The following is a 16,096-nucleotide window of genomic DNA, read 5'->3' on the forward strand; positions in this document are numbered from 1 at the left end:
CCCAAAGGAGAGTATGAGGGAAAGTAGTTTGGAGGTAGCAGAGCTGAGGATTTGGTAATGGGGGATGTTGAAGTATCTGAGGGCAGGCAGGTTACAGACAATACAGATGGTTAGATAAGCCTTAATGTCAGTTATTCTGACTTCTTATAAAGCCCGGGGCTGTAGACCCCTTCCCATTTTAAACAATAATAATTATGGGATCCACTCTCCTGGGGAATCTGTCTTGGTGACAACTAGCTACAGTTGGTGCAATGATGGTCAGGGAAATCACACACTGCAGGTCTCCATTCCACAGTTCTCCTGCTCCTGGCTCGTAAAGTCCATTGTTTGCAATGAAATAAGGGTGGACAACCCAGGTATTTGTATTACATTTCCCCCCCACACCAAATTAGGAACAAGTGCTATTTAATCTTAGAGGAGGGTCTTAAATCTATATTATTATTATTATTATTATTATTATTATTATTATTATTGTTGTTGTTGTTGTTGTTGTTGTTGTTGTTGTTGTTGTTGTTGTTGTTGTTGTTGTTGTTATTATTATTATTGTTATTATTGTTGTTGTGGTTATTATTACTGAGTATACATGTGTTTATTTGTCTATCAATCCCAGATCACTGTTAACAATCTGTTTTACTATAATAGTTACAATAATAACAAATAATGGTCATTTATATATCATACTATGAACACTCTGTGTGAGGAAGGTCACTTGTCATACGATTAAGATTTGGAGGCCAGATCATAAGACTACGAATAGACAGGGAATATGGGTAATGTCAGCAACTATGGCTTTGTTCCAGAGGGTATTATATCAGACATTGGCTCTATAACACCTGGGGATATATGGGAAATTCTAGGCTATTGTCCATAAGTCTTTGCACACCTAATTATATGGTAATTATGGTATTGTATGTATTGGCCTTAATCAATTAACCCTGCTTGTCCCTGCGGTATGTGAATGTGTTTACAGTAACAATACTATGGTAATTATGTAACTGGTAACACAATGGGGCGGGCTGTGTTCCCGAGGGGATGCAGCTAGACAATGTGGCTCCAAAACAGCAGGGGACACATGGAAAATTCCAGGTTATTGTCCTTATAATCAGAGAAACCCCACATTTATGGGACAACCAATCAGAGGGCTGAGTTATGGCGGGAAGATTCTCTTTGTATGTGGCAGGATAAATTGTGGCTCAGATGCTGCTAGTTATCCAGACTGTGACTCTGCTACGTCCTGTACAGACCTGCTGCTTGGATCATCTCTACAGAACATATCACCAGGAAATACCCTAGAGCATATTCCTGGGACTGTTGCTGGCTTCCAGATCATATTATCACCACATTACCTGTAGTGTTCCAGCACTCCACTGCATTGTATATCACTCCTATATCATTACACAGGTAAGTCATTGTTGGTACTTAATTAGGAGATGTAATGTTTTGCTCATTGTGTGACGTTATGTTCCATGTTCCTCATGATGGCATCTGCCCATAGATTTTGAAACATTAGTTAGTTGCCTTGTGCATATTATATACAAGGTGCATGTATTAGATGCTGTGTTTTGGACACAGAGTAACAACATATTTCTGCCATATACAGTAGGCTACTGGTAGGTGTATATTTCTCATGTATGTTTCACAGTATGTTTAGCAATGTATGTTTTTCCAATTTTGTAATAAAGATTTGACTGTACAACATTAATACTTTAAACTGTAAAGATGGAATAACAGGATGAATGTAAACAATGCAGTACTGTATACCTCCTATGCCATGGGCTGCCTGTCATGTGTGGGCTGGGGCTACCATGCTAAACACAAAGCAAGGCCAACAGACACATTGGTTTGCAATTGTGCTTACATTTGTCATTTTAACATTGTACATTATATTATTTATTTTAAGCAATAAAATCATTTTAGAACTTTGCCCAATTGTACTGAGTGCTTACTGCCTGCAGTGAAGGGCCATTTCTCTCCAGATATTTACTACCCTACAGGACCCTACAACAGTCTCCCATCTAAAGTTCTTACTACAATGTACTGTGTGAGGATATAGGGTTCTTTCAATCACACACACACCGTGCTGATGAAACCAAAGTGCTGGTTTATTTTTCAATGCACAAAACGTAGGTAATACACTGGACACAGAGATACATGTAGCACATAAACAACAGGTAGGTAAGAGCCTGATGGTGGCAGTCCTTGTAGCAGATGTAGTTCCAAAATAATTACACAATTACACAGGTAATCCACAGGATGCAATAAGATTTCCAGACAGGTTGGTTGATGCGTTCCACTAAATAAGTGAGCAGAGCAATCCCGCTTAGCAAACATCAGAGACTAACATGAGTAGCTGACCTGCACAAGCTTCTTTGAAACCCTCTGAATTCCCATAGTGCTATGCTCACCTGGTGGAGGTGTACAGCTACCTGATTGGTGGGTTCAGGTATCAAGTCTTTCACTCCTACCTACCACAGCTTTCCCCCTTCTGCTGCCCACCTTCTATGTTAGGCTCCACAATGTCTGTTACAGTCCAGAGAGCAACAAAGAGGGGCAGATGGTGGGAAGAATGGCCCGGTAATTAGATTAAGTCCTAAGTATCCCCTGTGAAGGTGGACTTTTGGTGAGATGTAATATTAAATATATTAAAGTTTATAGTATAAAAATTGGCATGGAAGAAACACCCTATAAGGGGCACAAAGAGCTGGTGGCGTTACTATTGTGCACTGGGATATGGACAATGCTGGATGATGAGAGGATGGTGCTGGTGATGTGTAACTGTAAATACTATAATGAATTGATATAATACAGTAATCACATTACAGTACCAACTACATCAATATAAACCTGCTAAACCTTTTTGTGTTGATGTGTGAATAAAGTCCATAATCTCTTGGTCTTTCATATCACAGTTGTGTCAAGTCCTGCTCAAAGCATATAGTACCTAGCAGGCTTGCTCATTTACTTGGACCCTTATTTTTGCTATATTATTTTCCATAGCAGCCACTACTTCCAGTTGTTACATCACATTTCCTGCCCCCTGTGTCTCCACATCAATGTACTTACTGGCAGCTAGTGATAGCGCCCCCTTGTGAATGAGTAAAAAAAAAGAAGCAGTGCTCAAAGGAAGTGCCTGTGTGCCATACCTCTGGGGCTGCCACTGTACCCTACCATATACATATACAGATGGAGATGGCAGTGAAAGGCATCTGATGAGCGCCGGCGATAGAGACTGGAACGCACGTGCGTCTCAAGTGCACACACGTCCCAGTATCATGGCAGACCACGGCGGCTGGACAGTGTCTCAGTGCCCGTCCCCGCTTCAGGGAGACTCTGCCCAGTTCTGGGGAGGGGTCGGGCGGCGAGGGGGACCAGTGGTGATGGTAAGCTTTAACGGATGATTCTCTTTCTCTGCATAATCAATGTGTTCTGTAAGACATAGTGATGGGACTCTGGAGTAGGTGGAGCCTTAAATAAGGTAACACCCCCTTTATACATCCTAACTAAAAGGAGCCAATCACATTTTTCACCGAGTAAACATAAATCCCCAATCAGCAACTGCAAGATAGTCGAAACTCAGCTGTAACTCCACCCACAACATAATTATGTTGGCTAAATGTTTCATTATTCGATCCCCCATCCTGGTGATGTCACTAGTCTCTTGGCAGATTTAATATGAACATTTTCCACAGAAACTTACTCAGATATAGTTATGCTCCCATCAAAAAATTGTAAAGCAGCATGGAGGGGCTCCATAAAGACGGCTGTAAATGTATGTAAGTGTCTGATCGGGTCACACAAAACATAGAAGGACAGATGTCCTTCCTCACAGTCCAGATATACCCTCACTCTGTCACATGGAGTGTTGTCAGGTAACCAGACCACTTTACTGTCATGCATCACCAAATATTTATTTTTATACTTATACAGACACCAGGATTTGTTACTATATCCGATGAATGCCTGACGTCCTCTCCTCTCTATACTGGGATAACACATCCCCACCCCCCAGTTCTGTGACTTACTGACATCCACTACCCAGTAATGTTTCCCTGAGGAGAACGCTCTGGTGCTTATAACCAGAGGAATCGCAAATCTGTCTGGTGTCACTTTGCGTTTCTGGATTACAAGTGTCAAGGATGCAGTTTTCTGGTCATCTGATACATGTATCTTATCTCCAGCAGTGGTTACATCCAGTAATATGTCTGTAGCTTCCTTCACATAGACTCTTGTATTTATACCTCTTATTATATCAGATTCTGTATTACCTGTGGTTTCATCCAGTAGAGTGGCAGCTGCTTCCTGCACATAGATCCCTGTATTTATACCTCTTAGTATATCAGATAATGTGTGTAATGTCCCTGAGATTAGACCCACATCCAGATCTCCTCCACCATGGACCTGTGTATGACGCCTCTTTCTGTTCTCAGCATCACACAAATCACCTATGTCTGGTTCCTGTAAGACAGTCACTGGATCAGACACATCACACAGCTCCTCAATGTGACTGATCTTCCTGGACAGCTCGTCCTTGCTTATCTCCAGCTGCCGCATCAGGTTAGAGTGTGAGAGTTCCTGCCTGGAGATCTCACTCAGCATTCTCTTCTCCAGGTCATTCAGTTGTCTCCTGATGTCTCTAAACAGGGCAGTAACTGTCTCTGTTACACCCGCGGCTTTTCCTTGATCTTCTCTCCTGCGCTCCTGCAGACTCTGGACTCTGTTCTCAGCCTCTGATCTCTTTGTGCACAATATCTGCAAAACATCTCTCAGCTTCTCCTTCTTCTTGTCAGAGGCCTCATCCAGCAATTCTACCTGGTGCTTCCTGTGTTCTCCCGCTGAACAGTAGACACAGATACAGGCATCATCCTCAGGGCAGTAATACTCCAGCACCTTATTATGGACGGAACATTTCCTGTTACTCAGGGCAGTGGTGGGATCTGATAAGATGTGTTCTGCTGCCTTGTTGTGTACTCTCAGGTGGTTATCACACAGATGAGCCTCACAATGCACACAGGATTTAGCAGCGGGTACTGCACAGTCCATACAGTAAGTGCAGAAGATCACATTATTCTCAGCTGGTTGAGTAGATGGGAATCTCCTGACTATGTTACACAGAGTTGTGTTCCGTATCAGTTCAGGACGTTTCTTGAACTGCTCTCTGCATTCAGGACAGGTATAAGCTCCAGACGCCTCCTGTGTACCCAGCACGCGATCAATACAAGCCAGGCAGAAGTTGTGTCCACATGTCAGTGTTACAGGATCTGTATGAATGCTCAGGCAGATGGAACAGTCCAGCTCCTGTCTGAGATCAGCAGATGCCATCCCTGTCAGCAGGAGAGAGAAATGTAAGTGTTAGTCTTATACTGGTGTGGTCACATTCTACATACAAGGAGAGGCTGCCTATCACTGAGGTTATACCTATAGGCTCAGATATACTACTGGACAAACATAGATGCTCAGGGCTGCTCAGAAATCAGGCATGCACCAATACTGCGATGTTATGGTCACAACCAGAGTCATGGTAAAGATGCTATGTGCTGTCACAAAGCAGCATAACATAAGGTGCCCATACACGGTGCGATGAACTCCACAGCACCATTGTACCGTGGATGGGCACCTATACCCTACTGAGAGGGCCCCAAGGAGGGTAGATATGTCAGCAGGGTAGCAGTAGTTAGGTAACAGTGGTTGTGGCTCTTCCATTTGAATTTTCATCTGTGCTGCAGCCCCCCTCTGGGGCTGCCACTGTACCCTACCATATACATATACAGATGGAGACGGCAGTGAAAGGCATCTGGCGAGCGCCAGCGATAGAGACTGGGACGCACGTGCGTCTCATGTGCACGCACGTCCCAGTATCATGGCAGACCACGGCGGCAGGACAGTGTCTCCCTGCCCATCCCCGCTTCAGGGAGACTCTGCCCAGTTCTGGGGAGGGGTCGGGCGGTGAGGGGGACCAGTGGTGACGGCAGGGGAAGCAGCGGGGACCCGCACCAAGCTCCGTCACCATGGGGCACGCAAGTGTCTCGTCCGCAAGCTCCCCTGGAGGTATCTGTCTGCTGACGGTGGATGGCGGTAGAATCACCATCCACTGCAAAGATGGAGCCGGCTCCATCTGTATATTCCTATCCAGGTATTTTCTGAGTGTGCATGACTATACCTCACCAGCAAGCCCAGACCCACCCCACCTTCTCATTATATATTTTATTAAAACATCTTTAGAAGCTGCACAGGTATTTATTAAGTTGAGAATATAGAAATGAGCAGATTTCACAGATATAAAAGTTACTTTATTCAAAATATTCTTCTACTTATACCATACAGTCCTATGACCTACAGAGCTACAGTAATGGCCTAATACATTCCCTGATGTTACAGTATAGATGATAGACAATGTCTAGGATGACAGACACTGGGTAGACTACTAATTGTCAACGGTGTCTAGGTCCACACCTAAGAATGGTCAACATACCCTATATCGACACTGGCATAAAGTCAGCACAAGCTTTAGGTGGACATGGTCGACCTGAATTACATTATTTGTGTCTATGATTACCTATGTCAGCATGGACACTGTATAAATGTATCACACGGCTCGCTGCGCTCAGCACATTATTATATTGCCACTCTATGGGGGGTATTCAATCCAGGATCACAGCTGTCGATCCCTTCCGACAGCCATGATCCTGGACCGTTTGCGTTATGATCAACAGGAGGACGACAGGACGGGATTCAATGTCCTGCCTGCCAATCAGCGTAAAGGTGGCGTGGCTGGGAAAATGGCAGTGGACTGTTGATTTGTGGCCGGGATCACAACTATCCATGGTTATTATCAGCAGAACGGGCCCCACAGATTCTGAAGTCGGGCCCGTTCTGCCATGATCCGATTCAACGTTGTAGCTAAAGACAGCATTGAGTAGGGAGCCGCCGGTATTTCCCATGTCGGGAATAGCGGCAGCACATTGATTACCCCCTACATTTATTGTGTACTTATTTATATATATTTTTTTATAATAACATAATTTGTGTATTCTTACCTTACTCTGGGGATCCTTCCTCTGTCTCTCTCTTACTCCTCCGTCCTCCCAGCTCTCCAACCAGTAACTGATCCAGCAGCTCCTCCATCAGCTCCCAGTGGCCTGATACAGCCTATTTATAGTCACTCCTCCCCATCACTCCCCAGTAGTTCCCAGGATGCCCTGCAGGAATTCTTACACTGAGAGGTGACATGTAAATTAGGGTCACATAACATTAGTATACAGTCATTTACCACAGCAGCTTCTCCTGCCCAGCTCCTTGTCTTGTAAATGAGGTGTAAATATTCCTACGGTTACTTACTACAATGGGAAATGCTAATTACACCCTGGCAGGGTAACACCTTGTATTCTAATTAGATCACTGCAGCCTCTGGCCTCCTGTTATGTCACCAAAGGGACCTTTTGTTTAGGAGTCACCTATTGTCCAGGCAGAGAGTCAGCAGAAAGTCCCGTCCTGCATATCAGCAGGAACCTCACAATAATTCTCTGTATCTAAAAACATATTTGTAAGAATATTTTTTTCACACGCCACCAACAAGTAGTTTTTATTTACAACTTTGAGAGTCGGCAACATCAGTGGCAAACCCTATATGTAACAAGTTCCCATGAGGGTCACCACAATTAAGAAATTACCCAGAAATAGCTTCTTCAGCCCGTACACATGGGGTGACTTACTTATTTATTAACAGTTTCTTATATAGTGCAGCATATTCCATAGACTAGTGCTTTACACTAGGAGACAGTGATACAGAATTCTGGCTATTTACAGACAGTCCAAAGGTAGGAGGGCCCTGCTCGCAAGCTTACAATCTATAGGGAAATAGACATTGATACATAAGGATAGATATTGCATAAGGTCCACCAGAATGCAAAGGTTCCTGGTTTTCTGTATGGTACGGTGACCCAGCAATTTGGCCAGAGGTCAGGAGAATGGAAAGTGTGAAACAGAGAGAGTATGTGTGTGTCTTTGTGGCCTGTACAGTGGGGTTGTGATTGGATAGGAAAAGTATATGAAGGTTAAGTGGCTGGTTCTGGAATATGATAAGCTGCCTGAAGAGGTGAGTTTTCAGGGAACGCTTGTAGGTTTAGAGAATGGAGAAGAGTCTTATTGTGCGTGGGGGAGGATTCCACAAAATGGGTGCAGCCTGGAGAAAGTCCTGCAATGGAATGGGAGCGAGTAATGAGTATGGATGAGAGACGCACATCTTGTGAGTAACGTAGATGTTTGGTTGGTAGATATTTAGGGATCAGAGAAGAGATGTATGTTGGGGTTGTTTGGTTTATGGCCTTGTATAAAAGTAAAAGTATTTTGTATTGAATATGGTAGAATGCAATAAAATAACTTGAGAACTTTGCCCAATTGTACTGAGTGCTTACTGCATGCAGTGGAGGGTAATTTCACAAATATTTACTACTCTCCAGGAGGACCTTGCAATAGCCTCCCATTTACAGTTCGTACAGCAATGTACTGTATCTCCTACTCCACTGAATCATACTGTAATGTACTTTATCTCCTACTCCACTGAATCATACTGCAATGTACTGTATCTCCTACTCCACTGAATCATACTGTAAAATACAGTCAATCAAATCTCCAGGAATATTTAACACAGCTAGGACAGCAATCAGGGGGGGGACTGTGGGGCCTCCAGTCCTGGGCCCAGACAGAAAGGGGACCTAGTATTGGAGCCTATCAAGTATAATTTGTCATCATTTCACAATATACAATACATGTAGAGGTTGTCCAGTGCAGCCAGTGCTGCAGACATGGGAGGTCTCAACAGACACACCAGGGCTTCCACAAGAGGTTCTGGGGCCCTATTGTGTCAGTACTGGGGCCCACAAATGTTGATGGTAGCCCTGCTCACAGCCAGGGTTATACAGTACCTAGGAATATGTACTGTATGGACAGTGCTTGGTGCAGTATGACTGACACTGAAGTATCCGCGCAAAGTACGGTACACGTTGTTCACCCACAGTGGTCTACCCTAGGTAGCAAATTAATGATAGATGAGAGTTGAGGGGAAATGGGATCAAGTGGGCATATAGAGGGTGTAAGGGACAAAATAATACAAAGAGGGGGAGTTTGAGATTAAGAATGGGGGACTGAGAGGAGAAGGGGAGAGGGTTATTGTGGAGCAGATTTTCTGCTTGATAGATTCAATTTTTTGGAGAAGAAAAAAAGAAAAAAAGTAGAGTTGGAGAAATAATAAATGTTACAGGAATGGGAGAATATGAGGATCAGTAAATGACCATGACTGTGGGTGGGGGAGGATGAACATTAGAATCCCCCAAAGGAGAGTATGAGGGAAAGTAGTTTGGAGGTAGCAGAGCTGAGGATTTGGTAATGGGGGATGTTGAAGTATCTGAGGGCAGGCAGGTTACAGACAATACAGATGGTTAGATAAGCCTCAACATCAGTTATTCTGACTTCTTATAAAGCCAGGGGCTGTAGATCTCTTCCCATTTTAAACAATAATAATTATGGGATCCACTCTCCTGGGGAATCTGTTTTGATGACAACTGGCTACAGTTGGTGCAATGATGGTCAGGGAAATCACACACTGCAGGTCTCCATTCCACAGTTCTCCTGCTCCTGGCTCGTATAGTCCATTGTTTGCAATGAAATAAGGGTGGACAACCCAGGTATTTTTATTACATTTCTTCCCCACACCAAATTAGGAACAAGTGCTATTTAATCTTAGAGGAGGGTCTTAAATCTATATTATTATTATTATTATTATTATTATTATTATTATTATTATTATTATTATTATTGTTGTTGTGGTTATTATTATTACTGAGTATACATGTGTTTATTTGTCTATCAATCCCAGATCACTGTTAACAATCTGTTTTACTATAATAGTTACAATAATAACAAATAATGGTCATTTATGTATCATACTATGAACACTCTGTGTGAGGAAGGTCACTTGTCATACGATTAAGATTTGGAGGCCAGATCATAAGACTACGAATAGACAGGGAATATGGGTAATGTCAGCAACTATGGCTTTGTTCCAGAGGGTATTATATCAGACACTGGCTCTATAACACCTGGGGATATATGGGAAATTCTAGGCTATTGTCCATAAGTCTTTGCACACTAATTATATGGTAATTATGGTATTGTATGTATTGGCCTTAATCAATTAACCCTGCTTGTCCCTGCGGTATGTGAATGTGTTTACAGTAACAATACTATGGTAATTATGTAACTGGTAACACAATGGGGCGGGCTGTGTTCCCGAGGGGATGCTGCTAGACAATGTGGCTCCAAAACAGCAGGGGACACATGGGAAATTACAGGTTATTGTCCTTATAATCAGAGAAACCCCACATTTATGGGACAACCAATCAGAGGGCTGAGTTATGGCAAGAAGATTCTCTTTGTATGTGGCAGGATAAATTGTGGCTCAGATGTTGCTAGTTATCCAGACTGTGACTCTGCTACGTCCTGTACAGACCTGCTGCTTGGATCATCTCTACAGAACATATCACCAGGAAATACCCTAGAGCATATTCCTGGGACTGTTGCTGGCATCCAGATCGTATTATCACCACATTACCTGTAGTGTTCCAGCACTCCACTGCATTGTATATCACTCCTATATAATTACACAGGTAAGTCATTGTTGGTACTTAATTAGGAGATGTAATGTTTTGCTCATTGTGTGACATTATGTTCCATGTTCCTCATGATGGCATCTGCCCATAGATTTTGAAACATTAGTTAGTTGCCTTGTCCATATTATATACAAGGTGCATGTATTAGATGCTGTGTTTTGGACACAGAGTAACAACATATTTCTGCCATATACAGTAGGCTACTGGTAGGTGATAAAACAGAAATATGTCACCATACATATTAACCCAGCAACTCATCAATAAATCTATGTTATATTATATTTGTTTCCTTAATGCCCTAATAATACAGAAGACATTGCTTGTTGTACAGACCCCTCACTAAGGGTGCGTATAAGGCCTACCCCTTGACCCGATTCGCAGGTGTTTGTCTCACGCAGAATCCATTTTGTTTCACCATGACTAAAGTAAAAATTATCTTAACATGGCAGAAGTATTGAACTATTACTGTAATGGCTGAATGTTCTATACAAGTTGTTTTTAGTTTTATAAGAATAGGAATGTGATATTGAAAGTACAGTGACCAGAGCAGCCTTTTGTTGCCAAAAGCAAACAACCAGATAACAGGGGTACACATGCCAAATGCCGTAGAGGCAACCATGCCAGTTGTTTCCTGTGAACAAGAGTATGGGTGAATTAATGACAGGATTATGACTGAAGGCAAAACTGGCCAATAAGACTCAATACTTATGAGTAATTATATCATGAAAGTGAATAAAGGTATAAATATTGGAAATTTAGAAGAAGGAGGTAGGCAGTTGGGGAAGAGAAGGAAAGTACATGGAGAAGGGGCTGGTGGTGTCAGGTAACGTATGGATAAAGTGCCTGGCTGATTACTGTCTCTGTTAGGTTCCCAGTTAAATACTTAGATACAGATGGCGCCAAGCTCATTCATTGTGACCGCGCGCTTAGGTGAGGTTTTTGGTGCGCATGTTGCACAGATCCCTAGGGGTAATATAGGAACGGACTTTCGGCATGTTATGAATTTATTTGGGGTGCCCTTTATTCTTCTTTTTTTCTTTTTATATTTTATACTTATGGTTTTAATACTTATGATGCTATAATTAATTTTTGTTCAAGATCATCCAATTTATTATCAATTTTTTCATCGATTTTCAAATACTTGTGCGCTGCTTAATTTATTTTCTCTACTATACAGTACTGTGTTTTCTTATACTATATGTAATATAAGTTCAAATCAATTGGGAATATACTGTATAGTACTGTAATTTTTATAGCAGAATTGCAAATATGTCTATTTTTCTAAAACCAGAATACAGTTTTAAGAAATGTTTTTTCTTCACACAGGAACTACAATTGGACATCATCATGCCTGTAATTATCACCAAAACTATGAGCAAGATAATTGCTAACATGAAAAAAGCACATAAAACTACCAAAGAGATCCAGGCTTGGCTGAAAGAAGGTGGGATTGTAGTCAGTTTAGAAACAGTGCGCTATCATGCTTTCGAGAGAACAACGCCCAGAATTCATATATTTGCTCCAAAATGCTCATGGTAAGATCTGTACTGTACAGCACATTATTTTTTGCTGGCTTACAATACTGTATATGTAGCAGAGTACTATTAACCTTTTCTGTATTAATACTGAATAGTGAAAACCATAAAACATTACTTTTTAGTCATTGTGCTGTTCATTAATTCTTATTTATCAAACTGCACTGTAGGAGAGCGGAAAAAATTGTGGAGGAATTATCTCGTGAGAATAATGCGCTTACTGCTCAACAAATCAAACACATCTTCCATGCCGAGTATAATTATGACATATCAGTCACCAGCATTAGAAAAATGCGTAGGAAAATTGGATGGAACTATGGGGCTACAAGGTAAAAGACTGTATGCCGTAATGCACACTTTTTCACAGTTAATATTTCACAAAGTAATAAGAATCGTAAAAATTCTTATACAATACTGTATAAATAAATTGCACTGGGGGGCGTGGCCTGGACGGACAGGGAGCAGGTCACGGTTTGAAGAGCTCCTGCCCTTAACCTGCCAATAACAGCAAAATCCCCTGAAAATAACCACCCCAAACAACAGCTAATACCCCCAAAGCCAGGGCAACCTACCCGCTCGGAGGTGAGTCGCGCTGCGGAGCCGGGGGAAGGAGAAATCCTTCCCTGCAGGTTGCGGCCCTCATCTCAGTCCAGCCTGCGGCCTCGATTTTGCAGCTGATCCGGTGGGGAGGCTCCAGACGGCGGTGGCGCTCCGAGACAGCGCACGACCAAACAGGGCATCGCAGCGGGGGTCCCTCCCGGTCCCCAGTACCCACCCGCCTGCATCATCGCGGCAGCCGCACCGCCAAAGCTCAGGGGACAGGGGAAACATAAAGGCAGCGCTCCCTGCAGTCACGAGCGGCGGCCATCTTGGAGGAGGCGCCGCGCTCCAAGTAAGTGGGACACCGGAGAGAAGGCTCCAAGGGAGCAGCTGGGGTCCCCACCGCGCCTCCCAGTGTGCCCCCCGAAGTTGGGGCAGAGGTGGGAGCTGCCTGGGCTGCCTTACAGCCAGGCCCAGTACACATTACATTACAGCGGCGGCCATCTTGGTTGGGGCACCAGCCGGGAACACTGCACAGATAGAGGTGACTAGCACTGTGTGGGAGACCTGCGCCCTCCTGAGCCCCTGCAGCACTATAACATAAGCTCCCACACTCAGCCCCTGAGGCGGCAGCCATCTTGAGTGAGGCAGAGCATTGTCCTGCCATTGCAGCACACTCTCCCCTCTCCTATGCAACTGGGACTCATAACAACCACTCAGACCTTCCCCTGAGAACCTGCTCACATCCCACAGAGGGCCTGCTCCCCCCCAGCACATCAGTAGGATACAGCTGCCTGCCACAGCGTCACATATAAATGGCCTCAACAGGCCCACAGTACATGAAACAATTCCCCTGCTGAGAGCACAACTTGCCCGAGGGTGCCCCACACACCTGGCATTGAAATGACCTAAGCCAGCCACGCTGAGGGGTCCGAGCGCCAAACCGCGGATGTAATATGACCTAACACAAGGTGACGGTGAATCTTGACACATGTAACTCTCACCCACATGTCTAATCGACGACGCAATAAAGGACCGGTACAAGCCCCTGCAAAGTCATCTCAAGCAAAAGCCTTTTGTTCACTCTTTGGAACCCCTACTACGGATACAAATACTCTCACCCCACCCCCCTCCAAACCGGCTGACACCATGGAAGGCGCGGAGGGATCGGGTTCCTCCAAATCAAAAACCACACCAACCACAGAAAAGTTGGAACTCTCATCCATTCTATCCAAATTAAATGCAATTCCGACCAGGCAGGAGATGCAACAAGATCTACTCTCCACGGAGAAAAGACTGCAAGATTCAATACAGGTCCACATCGCCGCTCTTAAAACCGACATTACACACATTGCGAACAGAGTGGAACAACTAGAAGAACAGAACGAAGAGGTGGACTCGAGGCTTTCCGACCTCCACGATCTAGTCGCACGCCAATCCAAATCCCTGATAGAGATGAGCCGCAAGCTAGAAGATATCGATAACAGGGGTAGAAGAAATAATTTAAGAGTAAGGGGAATACCAGAAGATGTCCCACCCCGCAACCTGGAACATGCCCTGACTAAAATATTCAATCAACTGACGAGCTCCGACCCAGAATATCAGGTCATGTTTGATAGAGCCCATCGCGCCCTGCGCCCCAGAGGCGCCCCTTCAGAACAACCAAGAGATATAATCTGCCGGCTTCATTACTACCAGGACAAGGAAGAGATCCTAAAGGCGGCTAGACGTACCCAAGAGATAGACTTCAATGGCCAGAAAATCCAAATCTTTCAAGACCTATCCTGGTCCACACTGCAGCAGAGGCGCCTACTTCGACCTATCACCGAGGCATTGAAGAAGCAAGACATCAGGTTCCGATGGGGCTTTCCTATAAGCATACAGGTAAACCACAAAGGCACAATGGCTGTGCTACAAGATCCTGCGGGAGTGGCCGACTTTTGCGCTACACTGGGAATTCCTGCCCCGCTCCTGCCCAACTGGCTGGACCCAGCTGCGCTTACATCCCATCCCAAGCCCAGTAGAGAGCGGTGGCAAAAGGCCATGAAAAATCAAAGGAAGAAAGCAGAATGCCCTCTAGCTGACGCAAATGGGCCAGGAGAAGCCGAAAGACCTCACAGACAACAACGAGATTCCGGTCCCACATCTACAGACACGTGAATATAGACTATGTTTCTTCATTTGCATGTTTCGTCCTATAATGCCCTGTGACCACTAAATGTCATAGTTACAGCTAAGCCCAAACACGGGGCTCAGGGTATATAACTCGGGACTCATGGGACGTAGACATGACACAACATAGGCACCTGAGAGCGAAGAATTCTAAAAGTTAGTTGTTATTCGTTACTCCTGCTCTCACGCAGGTTCCGAAATGTTTGAGGCTGACACGCCTATCAACACCCCCCCTACTCCCTAAAAACTAGTTGTTAATAACTGACATGCTGAAATAGCTAGTTTAGTAACTTGCAGAGTAACTGATAGATAGATAAGTTATAAGTATTCACCTTGTTAATATCCTATTTTCCACTTAGGTGGTTGGCCTTGGTTCCCCTCATTCCCCCAAGCTCTGCTGTAAATTTTGAGACCATGGGCCCTTACTGGTTCCCCAGGTCTGGAAACGCAGAGTATACCCAATTTCATTCAACAGAATGTATTGGGGCTTTTTTGAAGTTCTATGTTTTCCCCCTTATGCTGCCCCAACCCCTCCCCCCTCCCTCACCCCAACCACGGAGAGGTAATCACACATCGATAACGAATGAACCCATAAGCACATCCATATGGCTAACCTAAAGTTAATCTCACTGAACGTGAAGGGCCTCAACATACCCGAGAAAAGATCTAGACTGTTGCACACAATGAATAATGAGAGGGCAGATGTGGTATTCTTACAAGAAACACACTTTAAAAAAGGGAAAGCCCCGAAGCTATACTCAAGACACTACCCCACAGGTTATTTCAATGACTACTCTGAATCCAAAACAAAAGGAGTTGCAATCCTTTTCGCTAAAAACACACCCCTCAATGACACGACAGTGATCCAAATAGGAGACGGCCGAGGATTATGTATAAAAACCACTATACGCAATCAAGTGTTCACGTTTGTGAATCTGTACCTTCCCAACAAGGGCCAGCTGCGCACCTTGAAAACGGCTCTGGAGCTGGTAGAGAGCACTAAGGAAGGAGTGGTAGTGGTGGGTGGTGACCTTAATTGGGTAGCAGAACCTGCAATAGACTCAACTAACACTTCGACCTCCTCCTCACTCAATGACCAGAGACGGTTCAAAAAGCTTATACACGACTTCCAACTCATAGACACATGGAGACTAACGCACCCCAAAGACCGCGATTACACCTTCT

General features: G+C 44.1%; 1 protein-coding gene across 1 annotated transcript; it reads right to left on the reverse strand.

Moving 5' to 3' along the window:
* Positions 1-3,693: 3,693 nt before the first annotated feature.
* LOC146073328 (E3 ubiquitin/ISG15 ligase TRIM25-like) lies at positions 3,694-5,319 on the reverse strand. The gene has a single exon (XM_083180504.1). It carries the CDS (start codon positions 5,317-5,319, stop codon positions 3,694-3,696), a length of 1,626 nt encoding a protein of 541 aa, XP_083036630.1.
* Positions 5,320-16,096: the final 10,777 nt, after the last annotated feature.

This window comes from Crinia signifera, chromosome 4 (genome assembly GCF_055691185.1).
Source record: "Crinia signifera chromosome 4, ASM5569118v1, whole genome shotgun sequence".
Lineage (NCBI taxonomy): Eukaryota > Metazoa > Chordata > Amphibia > Anura > Myobatrachidae > Crinia > Crinia signifera.

What these genes read in the sequence shown, in the direction of transcription:
- LOC146073328 (XM_083180504.1), bottom strand. Translation starts at nt 5,319, where the DNA reads ATGGCATCTGCTGATCTCAGACAGGAGCTGGACTGTTCCATCTGCCTG.